We start from the raw sequence: 27,956 nt of genomic DNA on the forward strand, positions 1-27,956 counted from the left end.
CACACTTTTGTCCAATTCTCGCAGGCTCGGAGAGCCAACCAGCGTCAGTCTCGACGTTTTCCCGCGAGAGGTGGTCGTTAACATCTAGGAGCGGGAAGGGGCGAACCTCCGGGTAAAGCATAGTTGTGCGGCAGGGCTCCTAGCTTGACACTTTTCGCCGGAAGAGCGCTTCGAAGTCGGGACTCTGCGCCGCGAGGCACGATGCTGAAGTCCAAGACTTTCTTAAAAAAGACGCGGGCGGGCGGCGTGATAAAGATCGTGCACGAGCACTACCTGCGGGATGACATCGGCTGCGGTGCGCCCGGGTGCGCGGCGTGCGGCGGTGCTCACGAGGGGCCGGTCCTCGAGCCGCATCCCCTCGACCTGGCGAGCAGCCTCTGCCCGCAGCCGCACTACTTGCTGCCCGACACCAACGTGCTGCTGCACCAGGTGCGTCGGCGGGCGAACCTGGGGCAACGCGGCCCCACCAGCAAAAGGAATTTGACAGGGAAACTGAGACCCTAGGAGGCTCGTCTTGGGCAACATCACGCACTTAGGGAGAGGCAAACCCAGACGGGACTCCCGCCTCCTGTCCCCCAGGCCGAGGTTCTTTTCCTTTTATGTACTGTTTTTGAGTTCTTGGAATCATAAGGACTTTAGATACGTTTTTTTTCTAACTCCTGGTGTCTCTTCTGCTTTAGATTGTAACTGTCTGGAGGCCGGGGACCCGGGCTTCTATGGCCTCCAGCTTGCGACCCCCAGGCAGCTTGTAAGTGCCCACTCATGAAAACTATGTGGGCCACCGTATTTCTTTATTCATGGACTTAATTCTGCGAAGTTTTAGAATTACTCTGTTTTACATGTGCTTTTCTCTACCAGACCTGATATAGCAGAATATCTCCTTACCTTAATGTATATTTACTTAGTGTTTGGTTTTTAAATCCTTACCCAGAATATGTTTTGTTGATTATTTGAGAGTGAGAGAGAAACATGGATGTGAGTCTGGATTGCCACCCATATGCCCCCTGATGGGATTGAACCCGCAACCTAGGTATGTGCCCTGATCGGAATGGAACACAACCTTTTGGTGTGCTGGAAGGCTCCAACCAACTGAGCCACCAGCCCAGGGCTACATTTACTGTATTTTTAAATGATAGGGTTTTATGTTCGACAGGACGATTTACAAATGAACATAGAAAAAAATTTTTTTCTTTTGTTTTCTCTTAAGATTGACGTTCTTGAGGACCCTGCCATCAGGAATGTAATTGTACTGCAGACAGTTCTGCAAGAAGTGAGAAATCGGAGTGCCCCGGTATATAAACGAATTCGAGATGTGACTAATAACCAGGAGAAGCATTTTTATACATTCACTAACGAGCACCATAGGTAGGAGGAAAATTATGATAATTATCAGAAAACCACAGAACTGTTTAAATTTGGGGAAGGGCTCCTGTCAGTAATTTGTGATGTCAGAAGCTATCTGATAGGTTTCTTACTTATAGGAGTTTTATTTGGTTCTCACACAGTTGTACAGAAGGTAATACTAAAGTAGACCTAATTAAGATCACATAGGCATTGTTTGGATCAAATCTAGAACCAAGGTCTTCTGACTCCTAGGCTTTAGTAGGTACTTTTATTTCTAAAATGTTTTCATTTTGAATTGATTTTAGTATGAGTTGAGCAATAGAATCATGGTAGATAAAATTTGCCTAGGTTTCTGTAATACCATATAATATGAATAGCCAACATAGATTAATAAAATGTCAAAGTTTGTGAAGGAGGTTTTAAATATAAAGCAGATTTATTCTTAAGGGGCTTTTAAAAGTTAAACTAATACCTTGTAACTGATCACATTGAAGAAAGTATGATTAAAGTATAGAATTCTTTGTTATATTTCAAATTTCAAAAACTATGTTTGAACATAATGTGTGATCTTCGAAAATAGAGATTTTTTTTCACATTTGTATTTTATTTTTTCCATCACTTTTTATCCCCTCTATGGCCCTCTTCCACCACCACCCATCCCCCTCCACTGCACTATTGTCCATGTCCTTGAGTTCTCTCTCTCTCTCTTTTTGGGTGTGCAATCCCTTCATCCCCACCCCCACCCCCAACCCCTGATATCACAGTTTTTTATGTTACATAAATCTATGATGCATCTGAGTATGCTTTTAATAGGTTAGATCAGGGCTTTTCAATCTTGGCACTACTGACATTTTGAACTAGATAATTCTTTGCTGTGGCTGGGCTATCTTATACATTCTAGGATGTTCAACATCATCCTTGGCTTCTACTCACTAGATGCCAGTAGGAACACTTCCCACTCATCCACAGAGTTGTAACAACCCCAAAATGGTTCCAGATATTGACAAATGTTCCCAGGGGGCAGAATTACCCCATTGAGGACCACTGGATTAACTGGTAGATCTGGTAATGAAATCACACTGAAACATGCAAATTAAAAATTTTTATTTCTCAACTTTCTCTTTTTTATTTTTATATCTCAGACATAAAACAGAGAACTGTTGCCCTGGCCGGTTTGGCTCAGCGGTTGGAGCGTTGGCCTGCGGTCCAGAGAGACCCGGGTTCAGTTCCCGCTAAGGGCGCGTACCTTGGTTGCTGTTTGTCCCCGGCCCTGGTTGGTCGTGTGGGTGGTGGCCACTCAATGTGTCCCTTTCACATCAATGTTTCTCTGTCTCTTCCTCTCTCTCCCTCCCACTCTGTCTGAACAAAAAGTGGAAAAATGTCCTCGGGTGAGGATAAAAAAACAACAACAAAAAAACAAAGAACTGTTGTGGTAAAGAACATCAGTAAAGCACTAGTAGCCTTATTCCTAGCTCCTCCTTGAAATCTAGAAGCAGAAATGTCATTTGTTTTTCAGTGCAGAAAGACCAAGTTTTTGTGGAACATGATATTCAGAATCCTAATGAGAGTTTATTTTGTTAACTTAAGTTCACTGAATAGAGTTTAGCAATACTGGGGTTGACAGGAAAAAATCTTAGATCTTAGGACACTTGGGCAAATTTCATCTAAGATTCTGTTCAAGTCATGCTAAACCAATTCAAAAATTTATGACAATGACTTTGATTGTTATGCTTAAAGTATTACTAGGTGCATAATAATGGTGAGGAATAAAATAACTCTAAACAAATCTAAAATTTTTAAATTGAATCAGTTATCTATAAGCACTATAAGTTATTGTACTGAGTTTTGTTATTGTACTTACATTTGGCTTGATAAACATTTAAATGAGTATACTGAGATATTTGGGAGTTCAGAGTACATAAATTTAGAAAGGAGTGTGCAGTCATATCTGTGTCTGGTCTTTTTCTCTGTAGGTAGCCTCTGGCATTTATTGTGCGTTTACTATGGAAAATTACATGCATTATATATTTAACTATAGAATCATGATCATAAGTCATCTAGTTGTACTATTTATAGCTTTTAAAATTACTGTTAATCTACAGTTCAAATGAAATATTATTATCAGACTTGCAAAGTTTTATTATAGTTTTTTTCACCAAACCATTACTTATTTGATGTTCCAACCTGAGTATAAATTCTGATCTTGATTTTCCTCTTGGTAAAATAAATTTGTTTTAGCCTTTTTACTGTTCCAGTAACAACATGATTTTCTTTTTAAGCAAATTGTTATCTTAGGAACTTAATTATAAGGATCCTAAAAAGAAAAAGATATACCACTGACTTTTTTATCCTCACCCAAGGACATTTTTGCATTTATCTTCAGATAGAGCAGGAGGGAGAAAGGGAGGAAAAGAGAGAAACATCGATGTGAGAGAGGCACATCGACTGGCTGCCACCCACACAACCCCAAATGGGGCCAGGAACAAACTGCAACCGAAGTACGTGCCCTTAGCGGGAACTGAACCCAGTTCTCTCTCGTCCACAGGCCAACGCTCTAACCTCTGAACCAAACTGGCCAGGGCATACCATTGACTTTTAAGTTTACTGGTTATTAGCATTTATGTCCTAAGACTTTTTGTATATGCTTGTTTTTATTGATTTTCACTTCTTTTAAAAAAATTGTTTTCTTTACATTTAGAGAAACTTATGTAGAACAAAAAGAAGGAGAAAATTCTAATGACAGGAATGATAGAGCCATTAGAGTAGCAGCAAAATGGTACAATGAACATTTGAAGAAAATATCAGCAGAGAATCAGCTGCAAGTTATCTTCATTACAAATGACAGGAAAAACAAAGAGAAAGCCATAGAGGAAGGAATACCAGCTTTCACTTGTAAGTCTAAGCATAGAGACTGTTAATTCATGTTTGCAAATGCATATAAAAATTATTATCAGGCCCATGGTCAGAAATTCACTTTACTGTATAAAATTTTTATAATTCTTTGTTACCATATATATATATTTTTTTGCATTTTTTAAATTTAGTTTTTAATCCTCATTGGAGAATATTTTTCCATTGCTCTTTCAGATAGAGTGGGAGGGAGGAAGGGAGGGAGGGAGGGAGGAAGCGAGGGAGATAGAGGCAGAGACAGAAACATCAGTGTGAGAGAGACACATTTACTGGTTGCCTCCTGCATGACCCCGACTAGGGCAAGGGATCAAACCCCAACTGAGGTATGTGCCCTTGACCGGAATTGAACCTGCAATGCTCTGGTCCATGGCCGATGCTCTAACTGCTGAGCCAAACCCTCCAGGGACTTCTTGCATTTTTAAATTTCTCTGCATTACTAAACTCAGTGTGTTCTGCCCAGTGGCTAATTTCCGCATCATCGTTTGGAATTGGCATAGCAATAAAAGTTCATAGTTATGCTTGACCCACTGTTTCTGCTTGGGCATGACCAAATCAACAGATTTGGGCTTCTTTTAAAAAAAAAAGATTATTGATGTTCTTCCACATCTAAGAAAAAACAGAAAATATTTGAATTTATCAAGAGCAATAAAACTTCTTTTTCAGGTGAAGAATATGTGAAGAGCCTAACTGCTAACCCTGAACTTATAGATCGTCTTGCTTGTTTGTCTGAAGAAGAGGTATGTTTGAGTTTGTTTAATTTTGTTTCTGAAAAGTGAAAATATTAAAATAGCCACTTTGGGATATGAAATTTAAAAATTGGAATGTTAGTGGGAATTAGAGTAGGAGTTGGGTTATAGACAGTAAGAGTGTCTATAACAGGCTTTCCTATCCAAAATGCCATTCCTAAAAGACTTGACTTTCCAAAGTAGCATTGTTTGCCAATATATCGTCAGCAGCTTGAGTAGGGCCTGGCACTTAGTAGCACTGTTTGATGACTCAATAAAGGAACCCATGGCTGGTTTGTGAATAGGAGGAGGTATTTGACAAAGAAGTGGCGCCCACTGCAGACAGCATACTGTACCAGTAATCTCGAAGGAGGAGGGAAGGGAGTCATAAGAGGAAGAACAGGAAGGATAGGGACCTGATAATGAGCACCTAGAATTTGTTTTGTAGGTTAGTACTTTTTAAACATATAAAGATCTCTCTGAAGAGATGATAGCAGATAGAATTCGGGGCACTCTACCTTGTAATGGGAGGCTAAAATAAATTAAGGGTGTATTAAAAGTGTTCCTAGGAGGGATGGGGTAGAAGGATCAGAGATATTTATGTGAAAGAGCACTCTAATATTGATATGTAAGATGATGCACTGTATGTTTCAAGGGCAAGGTTAGAGGCAGAGGGATCACTGTAATAGTGGATGTGAGAGGGCATGTTACGGGAATCATTAAACTTTGTGAGCCCTCATTTCCTTACATGTAAAGTGTGTTTAGCAATAGTGACTTCGTGGTGTTGTAATGAGGATTGAATGAGATAATAACAGTACCAATAAAATTCTTATCTCAGTGCCTACCATGTAGCCAGAGTAAATGTAAATGGTAACTATTGTTATAGAAATTGGTTTTATGTCATAGAACATTATACATATATCCAGTCTTTACAGTATTTTTCCCATCCCTGTTTGCCTTCATCCGGCTACTTTAGAAAAACTAAATGGAAGTGAAAAAATAAAAACTGGACTTGATTTTTGGATTATCAATTTAGTATTGCCCTAACATGTAGCCACTAGTTGCATGTGGCTGTTTAAATTTAATTCAAGTTAAGCATTCAGTTTCTCAGTTGCACTATCTACTTCAAGTGCTCAAGAGCCACTTGTGCCTAGTGGCTTCCATCTTGGACGTCACAAAAAGAATATTCCCTTCATCACAAAGTTGTTTTGAATAGCACTGATCTAGAAGAAGAAACAAGTAATCTAACATTGGTAATACACAGTATTTGATTAAGTACTATGGTAAGTGTAGGGTACGGTGAAATTATAGTCAGTTTGTGGTAATACAGTGTGTGTTTCTCAGATTCACTGTGTTATGCAATATCATGTAATAAAAACCACAGAGCTAGTGGGAAAATGTAATTACGGACACATACTCAAAAATTTCATGTGCAAAGAGGATTATCTAAATTTAGACAGATGGTGAGGCTCATAACATACTGAGGTATCACTGAGGTGATCTGAGGTAATTGTTAGATGTTTGGGAGACTGTGTATGTGTTTTGTGTATTCCTGTGTAACTTGGTTCACCTGGTGCAGTTTTGTTCATTTGCCTAATATTTTCTAGTATATTAGTCGCATTGGAACATTTTGTGTTTTCAAAATAAGCAGTGTAGTAGAATGGACTGTACTTAGCAAGGGCACCTAGCCCAGATTTGGAATGTTAAGGCTTCTCGATAGAAGTAATGTCTAAGTTGAGATGTGAAAGATGTTAACTAAGCAAGATTGCTTTGAGACAGGGTCATTTTAGCTCATTTATGTAAAGGACTTAGCCATGGTAATAATTAGGGCAAGAGCATTTCATGCAGAGGAAACAGCAAGTTCAAAGGTTACAATAAGTTGGTAAGATCAAGAAAGCTAAAATGGGATGGAATGAGCAAGGGAGAAAATGTTAATAATGGAGTTAGAACTGTAGGCAGGGACCAATAGTATATAATGAGTCATGGGGGAAAATACTGGATTTTAGTCTTCTAGTGCTGGATAGCTGTTGAGCAGGGGAATAATGTGACCTATCCAACTGCTTTAAGAATAGATTTGAAACAAGATTTTCTAGGAAGAAGAATATTTTAGTACTTCAGGAGAGAGAAGACAAAATTGGACCATGGCAGTAGCAGTTAAGGTAGAAAGAAGTACTCAGATATTGGGTGTATTTTGTAGATAGGTGATTTAGGACTTGGTAATAGATTAGATGGGGCTCTGAGGGAATATAGATAACTCCAGATGTTTTACCTAAGCAACTATGTAAATGGTATCACTTTATACAAGATGAAGGAGGAAGCAGGATTAGGTAGGAAATCACAAGTGTAATTTTAGACATTTTAAGTTTGAGATACCTGTCAGAGCTCCAAGTACCTTTATGATATGCATAGTTGGGTATGCAAATCTGTGGCTCAAGAATGAGGTTAGAAAATAGACATAAATTTATAAGTCTTCAGCATAAAGGCGGTATATAAAGCTATAGACCAAATGAGATTATCTAGTGCAGGGATTGGCAGACTTTTTATTTTTATTTTTTTATTTTTTCCCACATCTTTATTGTTGGATGTAAAATGTATTACAGATGTTCCACATTTTTCCCCCATTGACCCCCTCCTCCCCACTCCCACCCCCCCTCCCACCTTTTCCCAAACTATTGTCCGTGTCTATTGGTTATGCATATAAGTTCTTTGGTTTATCTCTTCCCACCCCTCCAACCCCTTTCCCTTTGAGGTTTGTCAGTCTAGCAATGAATTTGTGCTTCTTAATCCCTTCACCTTTTTCACCCATTTCCCCAACCCCCTTCCCAACTGGCAACCAACAAAATGTTCTCTGTATCTATGAGAATGTTCCTGTTCTTCCTGTTCATTTTGTTTGTAGATTCCATTGTTGATAGATATGTATTCATTGCCATTTTGTTTGTTCATACATTTTATCTTTTTCTTCAAAAAGACCCCTCATCATTTCATATAATAACGGTTTGGTGGTGATGAACTCCTTTAACTTTTTCTTGTCTGGGAAGGTTTTTATATGTCCATCGATTCTAAATGACAGCTTTGCAGGATAGAGTAATTTTGGTTGTAGGTTCTTGGTTTTCATCACTCTGAATATTTCTTGCCACTCCTTTCTGGCCTGCAAAGTTTCTTTTGAGAAATCAGCTGACAGCCTAATGGGAACTCCCTTGTAGGTAACTAGCTGCCTTTCTCTTGCTGCTTTTAAGATTCTCTCTTTGTCTTGAACCTTTTGCATTTTGATGATGATGTGTCTCGGTGTGGGCCTCTTGGGGTTCATCTTGTTTGGGACTCTCTGTGCTTCCTGGACTTGTATGTCTGTTTCCTTCACCAAGTTAGGAAAGTTTTCTGCCATTATTGTTTCAAACAGGTTTTCGATTTCTTGTTCTCTCTCTTCTCCTTCCGGCACCCCCAAGATGCGAATGTTGGCACGCTTGAAGTTGTCCCAGAGGCTCCTTACACTATCCTCATTTTTTTGGATTCTTTTTTCTTTTTGCTGTTCTGATTGGGCGTTTTTTGCTTCCTTATATTCCAAATCGATGGTTTGCTCCTTGGATTTACGTACTGTATTATTGAAGCTATGTAAATTATTCTTTATTTCAGTTAAAGCCTCCTTCGTTTCTAACTGTGCAGCGATCATTTCTGACTGGTCCTTTTTATGCTCTTGAGGCCCTCACTGAGTTCATTGAGCATCCTTATAAGCAGTATTTTGAACTCAGCATCTGTTAGGTTGCTTATCTCCATTTCGCTTAGTTCTTTTATTGGGGTTTTGTTCTGTTCTTTCATTTGGGACCTGTTTCTTTGTATCCTCATTTTGGCTGCCTCCCTGTGTTTGTTTCTGTGTATTACTTAATGAGAGGTATGGGGCTAGCTGAGACCCGATGCTGCTCGTTTGAAAGAATTTAGGAAAAACCTGAAGCAGGATCCAAGACAGGCCAATCCTATGGTTAAGCAAGTGGCAACAGCTTGGGTGGGCTTGAAAGTTGTGTGGGGCGGGGCGGGGCCTCAGGGAGTCAGCAGGGCGGGGCTACCAGTGTGAGCCAGGTTGCTGGAGTCCCAGATATGGCAACTGTCTGCCACCCCAGGGAAGGGCTCACCAAAGGAACAAAAGCCTCTTACAGCACGTTTGTCCCTGAGGAAGCCCTCTCTCCAGCCCTCACTCCAGTGCCAAACAGCTCGGTTCTTCGCTGTATGTCTCTGGCACCCCTGGAGCTGCCTCCCCTCTGAGCTTAGAGGGAGAGAGTCCGATAAGTCCGTGCGCGGGCCCTTTAAGGAGCTGCCTGGGGCTCCAGCCGCTTCAGCCTCCCTGAGCCTCAGTTCCCGCTGGTTTTTCCAGCCGGAAGTTATGGGGATTCTCTTCCTGGCACTGGAAACCTGAGCAGGGCACCTGGTGTGGGACGGGGACCCCTCAGTCCTCAGGAAGGACCTTCCCAGCCACGGGAGCCTCCTCATTTTTATCCGCCACACGTGGGTGTGGGACCAGCCCGTAGTGCCGCCGCACTGCCGCCGCCACCCCTCGCGCCGCCGCCCCTCCTACCAGTCTGGATGTAGCTGCTTTTTTTTTTAATTCCGTAGTTGTAGGACTTCCATTCAGCTTGATTTCAGGCGGTTTTGGATGATGGTTGTTCTGTAGTTTTGTTGTAACTTTGATGTGGTTGTGGGAGAACGCGATACTGCGTTTCCCTACGCCGCCATCTTGACCGGAAGGAGACTTTTTTTTAAAAAACAGCTCTTTTGAGCTGTAATTCACATATCATACAACCCATACATTTAAAATTTAGATTTTTGTTTGTTTGTTAATCCTCACCCAATGATATTTTTTATTGATTTTTAGATAGAGTGGAAGGGAGGGAGAGAGGGAGACAGAAAGAAACATTGATGTGAGAGAGACACATCAATTGGTTGCCTCCTGCATGACCCTGACCAGGGCCATGGACTGAACCGCAAGCAAGGTACATGCCCTTGACCTGAATCAAACGCGAGACCCTTTGGTCTGTGGGTGGATGCTCTAACCACTGAGCAAAACTGGCTAGGGCTCTTTTTTTTTTTTTTTTTTTTTTTTTAAGATGGGAGGAACTAAAGGAATAAATGTTGATAAGGAAAGGAAAGGAAAGGAAAGGAAAGGGGTCTTGGGAATATGACAAAATTTAGAGATCAGCAACAAGAGAACTGGCAGAGGAAACTAATCAGTGAAATAGGACAGAAACCAAAGGAATGATGATTTGGGTGCTGATATGTCTCAGGGAAGGAAAGATTATTTCAAAAAATCTCATAAGACTGAGAGCAGAGCTTTGTATTTGCTAAGATAATATATTAGTAAACCTGGCAATATTGGTTTCAGTTGACTAAGGATGACACTTGATTGTAGTGGATTCATGCCAGAGTGCAGGTGGGTAAGTAGATATACAGCTGTTCTAGAGAATACAATTTAGCGTTTTGGTATTAAGTGGAACAAAAGATAAGGCTAGTGTCTGGAAGGAGACCAAAATTTTATTTATTTATTCTTAATAGATCATCTTATGTTTACATGATGGTGAAAATGTTAAAATAGAGAGGGGGGGATTTGATTCTAGAGACAGGAGATAATTAAAGGACTAAGTTCTTTAAATAGAGGAGAGGATCCATGGTTTGCAGTGTCCAATTGAAAGAACAGAAACAGCCCAGGCCAGTGTGGCTCATTTGGTTGGGCATAGTCTCGCACCAAAAAGTTGCTGGTTTGATTCCTGGTTAGGGCACATGCTGAGGTTGTGGGCTCCATCCCAGGTAGGGGCTATGCAGGAGGTAGCTGATTGATGTTTCTCTCTCTCTCTCCCTCCCTCTCCCTCCCTTCCTCTCTGTCTCTAAAAAAAAAAAATCAATAAAAATATCTTTTTTAAAAATGAAAGAACAGAAACATTGTATTCACTGGTATAGGAGGGAAAGGTGAGATTTTGGTGTAGATACAAATAGGTGGGCAGGGTCAGCAGTGGGAGGATGAAGTCCCTACTGACTGCTTCTGATTCTCAGTATGGATATTGAGGTCATCCATCTGAGAGTGAGGAAGGAAGACAGGGAAGTTAGAGAGTTAAGCATGTGAAGGAGAAAGTGTAAAGTATTCTCCTTGGAGGGTGAAGAACTGTGGGAAATGGAGAAGGACAAGAAAGGAACCAAAGCAGTTAGCATTTGGATATTGAGATTGTTAAGAATCCTGATAGGTGTTGTTGGTAGATCTAAGGCAGTTCCCAACTTAACCTCTATCTTATATCCTTAGCTATTTAAAATACGTAGCCAAAATGAAAAGAGCTTTTCTTATGCTTTAGTAGCCATAGGCTTTTCATTGATTTGAGGCTTCAAATTAGCCTCTGTGTATCTTTCTGCCCACTTAAATACATCCCTTCATTGAGGGAGGCCTGGGATGGTTGGTGGGGGTATGTGGAGTTTCTTGGTGACGTACACCTGTGGCTAAACACCTAGATGTAATGAAATTGAAATAGTTGTGTAAGTTGTCCTAAGAATAAAAAGCGTATTTTTCTCACTGTGCCATATTCTCTCATTCGTAGAGTTGTATGTGCCATGATGTGGAAGATTTTTAAAAGAAATTACTTGATAGTGCTAATAGTTATGTACTGAGTGTACAGAAGATTTACATACTAACTGTATCTTTTGGTTTGCTTATTTCACAGAACAAAATAGAAAGTGGAAAAATAATATTTTCAGAGCATCTTCCCTTAAGTAAGCTACAACAAGGCATAAAATCTGGCACGTACCTTCAGGGAACATTTAGAGCCAGCAGGGAAAATTACTTAGAAGCTACAGTATGGGTTCATGGAGACGCTGAAGAAAATAAAGAGGCAAGTGTGTAATTATATTCCTTATACTCTAAAATACTTTTTGTTCAGTATTCTCTTTCATAAGTGTTTAAACTTTGTATGAGAATTTACATTTGCTTTGTATTCCCAGTTGATCAGCTTGGAGGCAGTTATATGGGAGGTAGAGATACTAGAATTAATCATTGTTTTAGAAAACTGCTTATTGAAGAAATGAAATTTCTATTAACCTACTTTTAGGGAATAAAAATCTAGTCAATCAAATAATAAATAGATGCCTCTATTTTATATATTATGACCGGCTACGGGAAATACTATTTACATAATATGTAATTTCTCCAGAGGACTTCACACCCTTGAAAGTGAATAGCAATTACTTTGGGATGCTCATTTTGCCAGGTACTCCGCTAACTGCTTTGCATGCTGCATTTCACTTAATCTTCAACCCAGCCTAAAAAAAGTAGGTACTCTTTCTGTGTTTTACCAATCAGGACATTGAGGTTTAGAGATTAAGACATTTTCCAAGGTCTCTTGGTACTAATGTAAGACTTATGGTGGAGCCGTGAACACAACCCATATTTTCTGACCATGTTTTTTCTACTTGATATTGAGAAATTAAGATAGTATACTAAAGGGACATAATAAGGAAGAAAAATATAAAGGAGGAGAAGTAGAGATACATAGAGACATTCAGAATATATCTAAACTTTTAAGTAAACTTTTCATTATGGCCATTAAAAATATCTGGACACATGCCATTTACTTTTTACACAGATAATCTTACAAGGGCTTAAAAATTTAAACCGAGCTATTCATGAAGACATTGTGGCTGTGGAGCTTCTCCCCAAGAATCAGTGGGTAGCACCATCTTCTGTGGTTTTACATGACGAAGGTCAAAATGAAGACGATGCGGAGAAAGAAGAGGAAACAGAACGCATTGTATGAAACCAAACAAGTTTTAATTTTTGTCTGTATAGTGTTGCTTTCAGATTTATTGAACAAAATTGTAGTTCTACAGAGTTGATTTTTTCCCCTCTATTTTAAGTAGTCTGCTTTTAAAGTAATGTCTTATTTTGCTCCAGTAAGTGGGTTTAAATACAAAAAAATCTGTACCTTGAGTGTGAAACTTGACCTTTATGACATTCAGAACACGATCTGTCTGAATTAATGAGTTTTAAGTAAATGCAAATTAAAATTTTCTGAAATGCTTTTATGTAATGTTAAAATGTCCTTAGCATAATAGATGTACTTCTGGGCTCTTATATCTGAGTGTTTAATAATTCCTTCTCTATTACCATATTTATTATGAAGACAGTGCTTTCAGTTGTTTCTCAGGAGCCAAAGTCTATGCAGTATGAACTGTTTATTTTCCTATTTTAGAATTACAAGAATAATGGAATTATTCACACCCCATTAGTAGTTTTTTCCCCCAGGAATTATATTCAGTGCTCTGGAGTCTTGCTATGACATTATCCCTGTAGAGTCTAGGCCATAGAAGAATGTTAGAGATGAAGTACCATAAGACCCTTCTGCTGTTTCTAAGAGGAAATACTCTCTATTTGGATTTTTATTTTGGATAAGGAAGAACCATTAAGAATACATCCCTTTTTTAAAGAAATTAATAAATGCTACACAGCTAATTAGTACAAACTAGTACTAAAATTCTAGTCTATTAATTCCCAGACCTGTGTATATGTTAGTAAATCCTCATACTAAAATTGAAAAGAGTTGAATTCTGACATACTTACTCAGTTATATATATATATATATTTTTTGATTATCTGTTTTTGTAGTTCCTTATTATTATGGAAAATTTCCATGGTTTGGTTTGGCATGCTCTTGCCTAGAATTTTGAAACTTCAAGATTCTGTACTTTATGTCATAATTTAGGGCCTGAAAATATTAATATCCATATTCATATTCTAGTTATGAAGGGAAACTGTGTCATTATACATAAAGGAAAAATAACTGAAGATTTTTTGTTTTTAAATCTTAGCTTAAGACTGCTGTAAATGAAAAAATGTTAAGGCCTACAGGAAGAGTTGTAGGAATAATAAAAAGAAATTGGAGACCATATTGTGGCATGCTTTCCAAGTCTGATATTAAGGAGGTAAGTAAAGAGCATGTTGCTGTGTAATAAAAAATGGTATAATTTAATAGAACTTAACAGCCCTCCCCTTGCCTTCATCCTGATTTTTTGTGTGTATGTGAATATTTTCTCCTAATTTTCTCTAGTCAAGAAGACATCTCTTTACACCTGCTGACAAGAGAATTCCTCGAATTAGGATAGAAACTAGACAAGCTTCTGCATTGGAAGGACATAGAATTATCGTTGCTATTGATGGATGGCCCAGAAATTCCAGATATCCAAATGTAAGTTTGAATCAGTAATTTTATTTTAGAATATATTATTTAAAATTTGGGAATAAAATTCCTTCTTTTAGTAAAACTGGAATATGCTTATCTATAAACTTCATACTGAAATTTAGGAATATTTCACAAATTACTTGATAAGTTAGTGCTTCCAACTTGAAAATTAATCATGAAATTCTAATGTAAATCATTTGGTTACTTTTACCCAAATTTTCTAACAAATAACTTTTATTGATAGTAACTACCAAAATGGTGTTTCAGACCTAAGTAGATGCTAATAAACAGATTTTAAAGCTACTGTATTTGAAGCATATTTTAAACTTGAATGATTCTAGGAAATAAACTAGGCCTTCATTAAGTCTTCATTATGAATGAAACACTTGCGCATTGTCATCATTATCAGCTTTAATTTACAGTCATTTCTAAGAAGTAGTTATGGGTGCATTTAGAAATACTAAAGTTATATATAAATGCTCGAGTTTAATGTGATAATAAAATACAAATTACCCAATAAAAAGCCACAAAATAATACCTTTCTAATAACTTTTGGTTTTAGGGACACTTTGTGAAAAATTTAGGTGAAGTTGGAGATAAAGAGACTGAAACAGAAGTTTTGTTGCTTGAGCACGATGTGCCCCATCAGCCTTTTTCACAGGCAGTCCTTAGCTTTCTGCCAAAGATGCCCTGGAGCATTACTGAAAAGGTAAGTTGACTTTATAAATTACTGTGTCTGATTTAATTTTGTTTGAATTCTGTATGTGTTTTTAAATATGTAGAAATCATAGTCCCCTGCATTTAGTTAGGTCCAGAACTCTTAGGTATTATAGAAATCGGAAAGATAATTTTTTCTAGAGGACCAACATTGGCTTTTGTCAAATTTTCAAAGGCAAGGAAACCACAAGTTGCAAATCATGTCTGGTTATCATTAAGAAATAAGAGGACATTTTTTTAAAAATACATTGTTGATTTCATAAGAGCTGTGCTGCATTTGTACTACCAAAACTGTTTTTTGTTTCTTAATTGTGTGGCATCTTCTAGGACATGAAAAACCGAGAAGACCTGAGACATCTTTGTGTTTGTAGTGTAGACCCACCGGGATGTACTGATATTGATGATGCTCTGCATTGTAGAGTACTTGAAAATGGAAATTTGGAGGTTTGTAATTTTGTAATTATATTCTTATCCTCGTATAGTTTTGTTCTTGAGTTCGTTTTCTTTTCACCCATTGTAGAATTTATTTGTGAATTATTTGTGCCAAATATAGTCAGTTGTAGTTACAAAGACTAATGGGTATGTATCAAAAATTGAAATGGGGAGTGTGACAGAGTCCTTTTTCAGTTTGGCTAAATTTCTTCTCATTGAAACTCCGTTTATCCAATTAAGCATGTTGGCATCTTTTCATTTTTATCTTTTTAAGGTTGGTGTTCATATTGCTGATGTTAGCCATTTTATTAGGCCAGGAAATGCTTTGGATCAGGAATCAGCCAGAAGGGGGACAACTGTGTATCTTTGTGAAAAGGTAAACATGTTAAATTTAAAGTGGAATTTTGATGTTTGTAACTTTTTTATCACCTGTTTTATTCTTAATAATAAAATCATCTGAGATGTTTGCCTCAGTATTTAGTGAAATTTGATGAATAACTATTGTGTTCATTGTGCAGTTAGTTCATAGAGATAATGGGCACTTTTGAATTCTTGAATAGTCAGTTTGGAATCATACATGAATTAGCTAAAAGACTAATAATATATAGAATAAGGTGACATTAAATCAGCGAAAATATTCCAGTGTTTTTTGTTATTGATTGGTCCAATGTAGTTGATGTAAATTGTGTAGTATTTAACTTTACTATTTATAGGTAACTAATTAAAATATATTTTCTTGTTTTTATAAAGTTAAATCATGAGTTTATTCTGTCCCCGTTTACTGTTTATTCTTCTGTATTTATAGTCCCATAAAGTTACAGAAAAAAATTGTGAAAGTGGAGGGTAAAGTTAAGCTTAGTCTGTTAGGAATTAATTGTCAAAGTTCTGTGTAGCTTTTTTCCATAAAAATTTAGTGTTGTCTGTTTTAGTATTTTAAAAACAGCATATAGTTTGTGTTAAGCCTTGGAGAAAGGTCCAGTCATAGAGCTAACAGGGCTGTCAGTCAGTCATCTAGTACACGCTTAATATTGAGACTGGAGATTTCAGACTTTCAGAGGACACTAGGTGGTTGGTATAGAGGACTCCGCCTTAGATTCACTGACAAGAAGTTCAGTTTTCATGTTTTTTCAATTCTATTCATAAAGACCAGAATACACTTTTTTTTTTTCCCTTGTTAAATTAATGCCATTTGAGAATAGAATCTCAAATAAATAAATGTATAGATATAACGAAGTAATCTGTGACTCTTCTCTTTCCAGAGGATTGACATGGTTCCAGAGTTGCTTAGCTCTAACTTATGTTCCTTAAGATGTAATGTTGACAGGTATTTATGCATTCGTTTTCATAAGAACATAGTAGTTACTACTGTAACTGATCCCCATTAACAAATACAATCTATGTTTTCCCATAGGCTGGCATTTTCATGTATTTGGGAAATGAATCACAACGCTGAAATCCTAAAAACGAGGTTTACCAAAAGTGCCATTAATTCAAAGGTTAGTTTCCTGGTTAATATTTAATGTTTAAAATCTTCGATACATTTAAAATGTTCTAATTTGTGTTGAAAAAGTTTGGGCTGTCCGGCCAGTGTGGCTCAGTGGTTGAACATCGACCCATACACCAAGAGGTCGCCAGTTTGATTCCCAGTCAGGATACATGCCCAGGTTATGGGCTGGATCCCCGTTGGGGGGCATGCAGGAGGCGGCCAGTCGATGTTCTCTCTCATCGATGTTTTTCTCTCTCCCTCTCCCTTTTTCTCTCAAATCAATAAAGAAAAAAAATTTTTTTAAAAAGTTTGGGCTTATTGAATAAGAGTTTTTTTCCCCAATGTGGCAAGAAAATCCACATTTTTGAAGTTACCTGCTTAATTCTTGATGTTATTTAGAAATCAGTTTATGTAGTTGTTATCCTGTATTGAGAAACATATAAAGCCTGTATACTTAAAAAGACCAAATAGATGACTTTTGCCTTAACCCAGGAATCACAGTATTTGAAGCTGTCACAACTTATGACTGGTTAGCATTTTCATAGTTGGCCTATATACCATCTTCTTGTTTCTCATGTTAATTCATAGAAATGATCTAATAATTCGGTCCTGGATTGCAGCATACCTAGGCTGAGATGTGTGTTCTGACAGAATAGAGCCAGATTGTCTTCCTTTTCCTTTTCCTTTTTTTGTACTTCTCCCCAGATTCCCCATATTCTCACTTCCCCCTAATCTTTCTGTAACGTCAAACCCCTTTTCTTCCAGTGAACCATTTTTAAAATTTATCTGCTTTTTCTCTCACTTTAACATCATTTTTTCTGTTGTGATGAACTAGCAGTTGGGAAGAAAGCAATGTTACTGACGAATATTGATGTATGAATGATTTAAGCCTTCCTAGATTTTATTTTTAAATAGCAATGAATTTATTTTTCTCCCAGACTTTGCTATTATAACAAAATTATATGGAAAAAAAATCTAGTGAACATTTAACAGAAAACATTTTTATTTTTATTTATTTATTTTTGGTATGTGCCCCTAGCAGGAACCGAACCTGGGATGCTCTGGTCCGCAGTCTGACGCTCCAACCACTGAGCCAAACTGGCCACAGCTTTATTTTTATTTTTTTAAATTCATCTTTATTGTTGAATATACGTATTACAGATGTCCCCCCTATTTTCCCCACTGACCCCTTTCTCCCCAATCCCACCCACCTCCTGCCTTCCCCACACTGTTGTCAGTGTCCATTGGTTATGCACATATGCATAGAAGTTCTTTGGTTTATCTCATCCTGCCCTCCCTCCCCCGCTTCCCTCTGAGGTTCATCAGTCTAAAAACCAATTTGAACTTCTTAATTCCTTCATCTTTTTCACCCATCTCCCCAGCCCCCACCCATCTGGCAAGCAACAAAAAGTTCTATGTATCTATGAGTCTGTTTCTGTTCTGCTTGCTCATTTTGTTTGTAGATTCAATTGTTGGTAGATACGTATTATTTGCCATTTTATTGTTTATATTTTTGTTGTTGTTCTCCTTCAAGAAGACTCTTCGACATTTCATATAATACTGGTTTGGTGGTGATGAACTCCTTCAGCTTTTTCTTGTCTGGGAAACTCTTGATATGTCCATGGATTCTAAATGATAGCTTTGCAGGATAGAGTAGTCTTGGTTGTAGGTTGTTGCTTTTCATCACCTTGAATATCTCTTGCTACTCCTTTCTGGACTCAGAAAACATTTTTAGAAGGGGTCTCTTTCTAGTAGAGGAGTTGGCAGTTCCCATTTCCAGAATCTCTCTTGGCTTGCATCATTTAACTACTCATATGCTGTTCTAGATTTTTACTGTGAAGTTCCTTTGTTTTTCAAATCCTCGCCGGAAGATATGTTTATTGACTTTAGAGGGAGAGAAAGGGACAGAGAGAGAAAAAGAGAAAAATATCGATGTGAGAGGGAAACATTGATTGGCTGTCCTGTCCTTGCCCTGACTGGTGATTGAACCAGCGACCCTGGTATGTGCCCTGACTGGGAATTAAACTCGCAACCTTTTTTTTTTTTTTTTTGGTGCGCAGGATGACACTTCAACCAATTGAGCCACTTGACTGGGGCATGAAGTTATCTTTTTTAAAGAATCAGCTAAAAAAAATGATAGTTTTCCGTGAGGAATGAAGTAGAAACAGAAGCAGCTATTTGTATATTTGGATTGATGTTGGAAATTACTTTAAATCTTTTTCTATGATTTGTCTCATTTTTAGATACTTAATTTTCAGTATTTAATAGGTTTCCTACAAAACCTGATGATTGGATTACTGTAGTTTTCTTAATTATTTGCCAGTGAATAGGGGAGTAATTTCTTCTAGAAAGGGTTTCACTCCGTAGTTATCATCAGTATAATCAAACCTTACTTTTTATTTTAGCATCACCTGAGTATTTATGCATTACTTGAAATATGAAAGTAAGATAAGTTTAAGCAATTTATATACTACAATACTACCATATTACTTTAACGTAAGTTCGTTTACATTACATAATGCATCAAATAAAGTTAATGAACCAGAAATCGTAGATGTAGAATATAAATATTAGAAATGTCTTTTTTGTTAATGATATTTAGGTTTTTCAAAATTATGGATTTTATGTAGTGGAAATATGAGAAATGTAGTAAACCAGTTTTTATAAATTTTAAGGGTTGTATTAACATATGGTTTCTTCTTTAGGCTTCTCTTACATATGCTGAAGCTCAAATGAGAATTGATTCAGCGGCCATGAATGATGATATTACTATTAGTCTCCGTGGACTAAATAAACTAGCTAAAATTTTGAAAAAAAGAAGAATCGAAAAAGGGTACATTTAAAAAACATCTATTTAAGATAGTTCTTAATTCATTTATCTTGGTACTAAGATAACTTGTGAACTCTGTAAAGTGTTTTATCATTGGCAGTGATCATTTATTTAATAGGCTGAATAAGGACTCTTATGTTGAGACATCCTACTTCTTCTAGCTACCTTTTAAATATTAGCAACTTAATTCTGGACTGGTGTTTGTTGTGGAGTTCTGTCCTTGTAATTTGTTGTCCTAAAAACTGTTATGTATGAGGTTAAGATCTTAAAAAAATTCTAGGAAGGTAAGAGCTCCTTAAGACTCCTCTATGGATTGTGTCTAATTTTAATTAGAAATGAGTTTCCATGCACTTACTACATAATAGATCTGATGTCGAACCCTTTATTTACAGATCTAAAATGCACTTACTGCAGGGAATATTTGTTGGGATTTTTTTTGCTGGTATTCTTTTCGTAGCTCCTATAATAAAGGTGAGGAGTTAAAGAAGAAAAGGACTTGGTTCTCACTAACTTGTCTCATCTTTTATTTTTTTCCCCTTTTCCATGATTGTACAAGGTTACCCAGCCTCATTAAGTTTTAGGTTGATTTATAGCTGACCTGATGAAAGTAGCGTCAAGGTGTAAAGAAACATTGATTTCCCTTGCTTTGTGGGAATTTACTCTTCAAAGGAGAAGTTGCCAAGGCATTAACTGAACCACACATGTAAAGCACTTAGTATAGTACATTATCTGACATATATCACTCACATAAATAGCCATCAATATTTGTAACATATTAGTAGTTGTAATTTATTAGTCTCTTCTCTGTTGGTTGATTTTATGTGGAAGATAGTTTTGAACTGTGGATCTTCTAATGTTAGTGATCTATCTGTAGCAGCTCCCATGTAATGGAGTAAAATCCTATAGCTTGGGGGCAGAAGATATTCAAACCCTCAGAAGCACAGCAACTCATATTTTACTGTGTTGCTTTCTTATTAAGTGCATTTTAGATCTATAAAATTTAACAGATGGCCCTAAAGCCTTCAGAAGAATAACTGTTGCATACTTGGTATAATCATTTTCTGTTTTAAAAGAATCACTTCCAGAATTATGTCTGTTATTGGCTCACTTGAATAATTCACCCCTAATTTTTATTTAGAGCTTTGACTCTTTCTTCTCCAGAAGTTCGATTTCACATGGACAGTGAAACTCATGATCCTATAGATCTACAGACCAAGGAACTTAGGTATGTAATTTTATTGATGGGCACTAGATAAGATTTTGATTTTAAATGTAATGTCTAGTTTGTTAGTAAATAAAACATATTTATACCCAAAATATCTATTTGTAGTAGCATTATGATTTCTGTAGTTTTTTTGGTTTGTTTTTTGTTTTTGCTTATGAACTGTATAAAAAAGTAAGTATCTCGCCCTGACCAGTTTGGCTCAGCGGTTAGAGCGTCGGCCTGCGGTCCGGAGAGACCCGGGTTCGGTTCCCGCTAAGGGCACGTACCTCGGTTGCAGTTTGTCCCCGGCCTTGGTTGGTCGTGCGGGTGGCAGCCACTCGATGTGTCCCTTCAAGTCGATGTTTCTCTCTCTCTCTCCCTTCCTCTCTCTCCCTCCCACTCTATCTGTACAAAAAAATGGAAAAAATATCCTTGGGTGAGGATTAAAAAAAAAAAGTATCTCACTTTTAAGTTTTTCTTTTTTTTACATAAAACTAGGATTAGTATTACCATAGAAAAATTTCCAGTTTGAATTGGTATGTCTTGATGTGTGTGGTTTATTAAAACTTGACTAGTGATAGTGATAGTAGGTAAATGAAGATTGCCCTGATTAATTTCTTAAGTATTTAATGTAGAATGTACTGTGGTAGGATGGAATAGTAAGCCCAGGGCTTTGACTCTAGAGTGCCTAGGTTTGAATTCCACTGCTGCCTATACAACTCTGGACAAGTGATTTGACTTTCTGTGCCTCAATTTATTTGTGACTGATAATGGTACATACCTCACAGGGTATTGTGAAGAGTACTCAGAAGTTGTTCTCAGCTACTTTGTTATTGTTTTATTGATTTAGTTAAGATATGGGAAGCAAGGAAATTGTTGGTTAAATTACAGTTAGAGCTCTTTTCTATACCTTTATATAAGGTAATTCTGAAATTAAATTTGCATTTGTACTTTTCTCAGTAGATGACTGAGAATTAAAAATGGGAATATACTTAAGTTTGTTAGTTAGAACCAGTATGTGCTTTATAGCATTAGAACTAAAATTAAAAAATACCTTAGTGGGATGGAACTTCTGTGCAAATATGTCTGATGTTAGTATGAACAGTGAGTCCAACACTAGGAGCTCTTTTTGAAGGAAAAAGTTGAATTTTACTTTGCCAAAATAGAACATCATCCATTTTTTCTACCCTTAGAAGAAAAACATTTCTAAGAGATTGTCCCCATAAGTTTTAAAGGTATAAGAGGCGTTACTAATATTTTAAAAATTAATCACTTTAGCAGTCTTGTCAGGAAATTATAAGGTGGTATTTGAAATGGAAACAGGAATGAAAGTTTAATTCATGTTCAGTGACTTGGGAGAAAGAAAGTGCTTTATAAACAGAAGTCAGATTATTTATTAAACTAAATTTTAAATGGACATAGTCTAAGTATTTAGATTGAAAAGCAGTATCAGATTGCTTAAGAGTTTTGAAGTCGGTTATGTGAACTTGGATCCTGTTACTATTAATAACTCTGATCTTGAGCAGACAGTAATACTCAGTCTTCTTATCTGCAAAAGAGAGTGAGTCTATATATGCCACAGTATATAGAGCACAATGTCTGACCCATAAGAAGCACCCAGAATAGCTGTTGTAAATATGATCTCTTCATTTTGTTGATTTATTGGTCAAAGTTTAAATTTTTAAACCAAAATTTATGTGACTTAAACTTTTAATTCTTCTTAGTAAACTTTATTTTTATGGATTTATAGTTAAATAAAAATGTATTTTTATTTGGGTTCAGTAAAGGGAGGTAAAATGTTTATGATTTAGATTTTATATATTACTTAGAGTTAGAAAAGTTTTAATACAGTTTGTAAAGTCTCCTTTAGCACAAGATTGTCTCACATAGTAGGTGCATAGGAAGAGATTGTTAGCATAGTAGGGGCGAAATGAAGAGCCGTAAGTATAAAAATATACATGTGCGCACACACATGAATGCTTACATAGGAAATATTTCCATTATCCTGTAGGTAGAAAAGGTAACCTGTAAATAAATGTTATATAGAAGTCTCAAATTCTCTTTCCTTACTTTATGATATTTTCCTTGGCAGAGAAACAAATTCCATGGTGGAAGAATTTATGTTACTTGCCAATATCTCTGTTGCAAAAAAAATTCATGAAGAATTTTCTGAGAATGCTCTGCTTCGAAAACATCCTGCTCCTCCTCCATCAAATTATGAAATTCTTGTTAAGGCAGCTAAATCTAAGGTAAGGTCCAATAGATTTGAAAAGTTGTCTATGTGTGTGTTGTGATTTATCCATTGCACTGAATAATCTATATTTACATCTCCATAAAAATGTTCTTGTTTCTTGATACAACAATATGACAGTAGTTTTTAGTTTTTATTATTGAAATATATTTCACATATACATTGTGTACATTTAAGATGTACAGTATGTTAATTTGATACATTTATATAGGCTTAAGAAGTTACTTGCATATCCTAGACATAATAAACTCTTCCATGTCTCTGTGCCTTTACACATACATGTTCTTTATACCTGTTACTTCATGACTCCTCTGAACTGCCTAACTTCAGAGACTTAAATAATTTTTTTCTCTTTCTCTTTAATCAATTAAGTCCCCTTTATATCATGTTTCCAAAAAGGAAGTCTATTTATTGCATACATGGAAACATACAGAAAGGGCATCATTTTCTCAGTCTCATATACCCCTGCCTCTGGTCAGATTTTCATTTAGGTATAAATACCCTTATTGTTGGGGTGACTGTGGCTTACATTGGTTTTCTTCGTATCACTTGTTCAGGTCCTATCTTTCCTGTCCAGAAGAGACCTGGAAGGAGTTGTTTTGAATCTCGGGACATTACTCTAACAGAATGGTGCTGGTTTCTTTGTGGTGGGCTTACCCATATCATAGCCATCAGAACAGATCAGCTTCTCTGCTCTAAGTCTCATGCTAGAGATTCGGGGATTTTCTCTTCTTATTTCTTCCTAAGATCTGGGTAGAGCGAGGAGAATTTAAGTATGTTTGCCTCATCTGCCCAAGTAGTAGAATAAAGCAGCTAAGTTTGATGTATTTGAGCAGTGGTGACCAACACTGTTTTATTTTGCTTCTGGCCTTTACTTCTACTTTGAATTGAAGAAAATTGTCTGGAGAGAAAGTCCAGACATACTGGAAAGTATCCAGATCTGCTTCGATTAGGCAGGCACAGGCTGAGCTTAGAAACAGCACGACTGCACCCTCCATCCTTTCTTCAGAGTGTTGATACTTCAGTTTCTTTATTTTTTTTATCCTCACCTGAAGATATTTTTCCATTTATTTTCAGACAGAGTGGGAGGGATGGAGGGAGAGAAAGAGAAAGATCAATGTGAGAGAGACACATCGAATGATTGCCTCCCACATGACCCCGACCAGGACGGGACTGAACCACAACTGAGGTACGTGCCCTTGACTGGAATTGAACTTGCGACTCTTTGGTCTGAGGGCTCATGCTCTAACCGCTGAGCCCAAACAGCCAGGGCAATACTTCAGTATCTTTAAATGCTTTCAGAAAATGTTAAGCTTTGATGTTGCACAGACAATTGTTGCTTTTTACACATTTATTTTCAGTCTCCTAGGTGAAGAATAAAGGGTATAAACACTTATTATTTATTAAAAACATAAACACTTATTATCTGTTCAGTCGAATTTGTTGTAGTTTGAATACATGATGGTACTGATTTTAAAACAGTGCTCTTTAAAAAAAAAAAAGTAAATAAAACATAGCGATCTTTCCCTCCTCTTTATTCACAGAATTTGGAAATTAAAACTGATACAGCCAAGTCTTTGGCTGACTCTTTGGATCGGGCTGATTCTCGTACTTTCCCGTATCTGAACACTCTGTTAAGAATATTAGCCACTCGCTGCATGATGCAAGCTGTGTACTTCTGCTCTGGAATGGATAATGATTTTCATCACTACGGCTTAGCGTCCCCAATATACACGCATTTTACTTCACCCATCAGAAGGTACTTTTTCCTTTTGAAATGGAAGGAAATAGGAAATAGTTAATTTTGAATTTTAAAAAGGCATTTTAATGCTAATGTCACATGATTCTTGTTTCTCCTTTATATATCTAGATATGCGGACATCATTGTTCATCGATTGCTGGCTGTGGCTATCGGGGCTGATAGTACTTATCCAGAGTTGACAGACAAGCACAAACTTGCAGAGTTATGCAAAAATCTCAATTTCCGGCACAAAATGGCTCAATATGCCCAGCGTGCATCAGTGGCTTTTCATACCCAGGTATTTATTACCTTCTAGTGGTAATCTTAGGAGAAATGAAGTTTTGTTCATTTTTTAATTTAATAAAAAAAATTGTTAATTTCAAAATATTTATAACAGTTCTTAATAAGATTATATGTTATTTTATAGTTATTCTTCAAAAGCAAAGGCATAGTAAGTGAAGAAGCCTATATTCTTTTTGTGAAAAAAAATGCTATTGTGGTGTTAATTCCAAAATATGGTTTGGAAGGTACAGTCTTTTTTGAAGAAAAGGACAAACCCAAGCCACGGCTTATTTATGACGATGAGGTATAGTATTTCTAATGTTTTTTTTTTTTTTTTTTTTTTTTTTTTTTTTTTTTTTTTTAAATTCTCCCCAAGGATGTATATTTTTTTACATTTATCTTCAGATAGAATCTGAGGGGGAGAGTGTGAGAGAAACATAGATGTGAGAGACACACTGATTGGTTGCCAGCCTCTGGACCCCAACCCAGGCCGGGGAGGAACCACAACCGAGGTTTGTGCCCTTGGCTGGAATCAAACCTAGGACTCTTTGGTCCCTGGGCCGACGCTCTAACCACTGAGCCAAACCGGCCAGGGCTCTCTAATGTTTTTATTCTTGTTTTCTTTTGGTCGAGTAAAGGTTACTTTTTTTTTTTATAAAATTCAAGTGGTACCTATAAAGGGTGAAATTGATTTTGTATCCGACAGAATGTAATTGTGCCAATTGCTGTACTCAGTTTCTCCCCAGTATACTTCCAACATACACACGTTGACCTTGATTTCTTTTATACCATATAAAGTTTTCCCCCCTAAGGAAAACTAGAATTACACTTGTCCTTAGGTGGAGAGATGGATTCAAGTAAAGGAATAAATAAATGACTGCCTAGCGCTTAGGGAAGGGGATTTTTTAACCCGGTTCCAGTGTCTCTGGTCTGACACACTGCCTACTTCCCTGACCTCTAGAACTACAAAGCAACCTCTGCCTGCAGTGCCTTTGCGTTGCGTTCCTCCACTAGCCCAGCAGTTTGCTGGTGAGACTCCTGAGAGGAATGAATATGTTATGTTCAGATCATGTTTACGAAAGGAGGAAGTATGGTAGCTTATATTTATGTGAAGCTACTAGATTAGTGGTTTTTATTATACTGAACACCTTATTAAATATTGAAGTAATTTTTAAATATAAGCTTTTAAAATAATATGAAAGGTAAACTATAAAGAATTAGAGCAAATCCTCAAGTGTATAAAAGTAATTAGAAATTGTAAAATGTGTTTTGTTTAGATACCTTCACTTAAAATAGAAGATACTGTGTTTCATATATTTGATAAAGTTAAAGTAAAAATCATGTTGGACTCGTCAAATCTGCAGCATCAGAAAATTCGAATGTCCCTAGTAGAACCACAGGTAAGACCAAACTTATACTGTCTGTATTATAATGTAATATATTTTGTGAAAGACAGATACAGTCATAAGTTATTTCTGTTTAATGACGGGGAATTCTGTAAGTGGTGTGGAGGACAAATATTTGCATAGCAATTCCTGTTTCCTCACTGATCTCCCTCGGCCATAGGATCTTAGTTACCCTAGGATTCTTCTGAGGCCATTGGTACAAAAGCAGAGCTGTTTAAGATCTCTCGCCTAGTCATTTTTCACTTTTATCAGTTTTGAGAGGTGCACTTTTGAAGATTAAGATAAAGTGTGTCTCGCATAAGACATTGGTTCTTAACCTTTGTTTTGCCCCATACACCTGCGACCTCCGATGCTGCCAGTCAGTGGCTCAGCTAGGATAACTGGACGTGCTAAACACAGTTCCAAAGTGACCTGTTTCTCACCTGTTGATGTTAATGTCTAACGTTTTTGAACTTATGTTACTTTGTGTGAGAGATATATACATTGTATGGAAAACCTTTTCCAACCCCTCTACCCCTATAGCCTTTTGAAATTCAGAGTGCCAGTGGGGAAGGGTAAGATGAGGATGAGATTTATTCCTTATTTTATGCTTTTACTCACCTAATTTTTCCTTATTTTCATTACTTTAGATACCAGGAATAAGTGTTCCTATTGATACGTCAAACGTGGGCATTAATGAACCAGAGGAAAAGAAGATGAAGCTTGAAAAATAGCTACAACCAACAGAAAAACTTCAAGGATTGGTTTCCTTTTAAAAAAAAGTTAGGACATTTCTAAACCTAAGAAGTGTGTGAAACAGTTTATTACTTTTATGTACATTTTGATACTTTTTAAAGGGAGCATTTGTCAGCTCATTAGAGAGCAGATTAACTTTGCGTAGGTAATTTGATTATTTAATATTGCTAGGAAAAAAACTACCATTTTCCTATGGAGAAAAATACAACAGTTTTAGAAGCAAGGAACAATCTATCCTTTGTAAACCCTGAAAGCTGTGTTTGGTATGGCAGTTTTTAAATTTCAAGAGAATTAAGATCTGTCAGGGAATTCAATAATCTTTGCTATCTTTAATTTACCTAAGTTGTATTATGGGTTCTCTTTCTGTTAGAAAGCCTCCTGTAGTTTCTTAATGGTTCTTAAACAGCTGTGCTTGTTATAGGAAGGCAAGACTTAGGATATTTTGATCTGACTCGAAAAATAGTTGTTTTATACCGGGTAATATGAGTGATCATCATCCTTCACCTTCATCTCAAATGTCTCCCCAAAGTAAGGCATTAGGATTCAAAGAAAGACTGGATAGTACTTTAAATGTCATATCGTTGTTACTTATAAAATAAAAAGTAGGTAATGAATGGCTTTTATACTGCATGTGTATCATATGGGAAAGGGGGGATTGTGTAAATACATATTAAAGGGAACAGATTGAAATAT

At 36.8% G+C, this 27,956-nt stretch overlaps 1 protein-coding gene across 2 annotated transcripts; it reads left to right on the plus strand.

The window, feature by feature from the left end:
- The first annotated feature begins 78 nt into the window (after positions 1-78).
- DIS3 (DIS3 homolog, exosome endoribonuclease and 3'-5' exoribonuclease) lies at positions 79-27,933 on the plus strand. Of its 2 annotated transcripts, none has more exons than XM_036250333.1 (21): positions 79-429; positions 1,208-1,365; positions 4,043-4,236; positions 4,918-4,991; positions 11,669-11,836; positions 12,587-12,751; positions 13,809-13,922; positions 14,048-14,185; positions 14,742-14,888; positions 15,224-15,340; positions 15,603-15,704; positions 16,588-16,652; positions 16,740-16,824; positions 19,520-19,647; positions 20,783-20,869; positions 22,941-23,097; positions 24,644-24,858; positions 24,970-25,138; positions 25,268-25,426; positions 26,400-26,522; positions 27,158-27,358. In XM_036250333.1, the coding sequence occupies exons 1-21, from the start codon at positions 202-204 to the stop codon at positions 27,239-27,241; spliced, it is 2,877 nt and encodes a 958-aa protein (XP_036106226.1). In that variant the 5' UTR covers positions 79-201; the 3' UTR covers positions 27,242-27,358. The 2 variants fall into 2 exon arrangements, with proteins under 2 accessions (XP_036106226.1, XP_036106227.1); XM_036250334.1 differs by lacking the exon at positions 1,208-1,365 and adding an exon at positions 681-748 and having other exon boundaries at positions 163-429; positions 27,158-27,933.
- The last annotated feature ends 23 nt before the right edge of the window (positions 27,934-27,956 follow it).

This window comes from Molossus molossus, unplaced genomic scaffold, assembly GCF_014108415.1.
Source record: "Molossus molossus isolate mMolMol1 unplaced genomic scaffold, mMolMol1.p scaffold_m16_p_9, whole genome shotgun sequence".
NCBI classification, from domain to species: domain Eukaryota; kingdom Metazoa; phylum Chordata; class Mammalia; order Chiroptera; family Molossidae; genus Molossus; species Molossus molossus.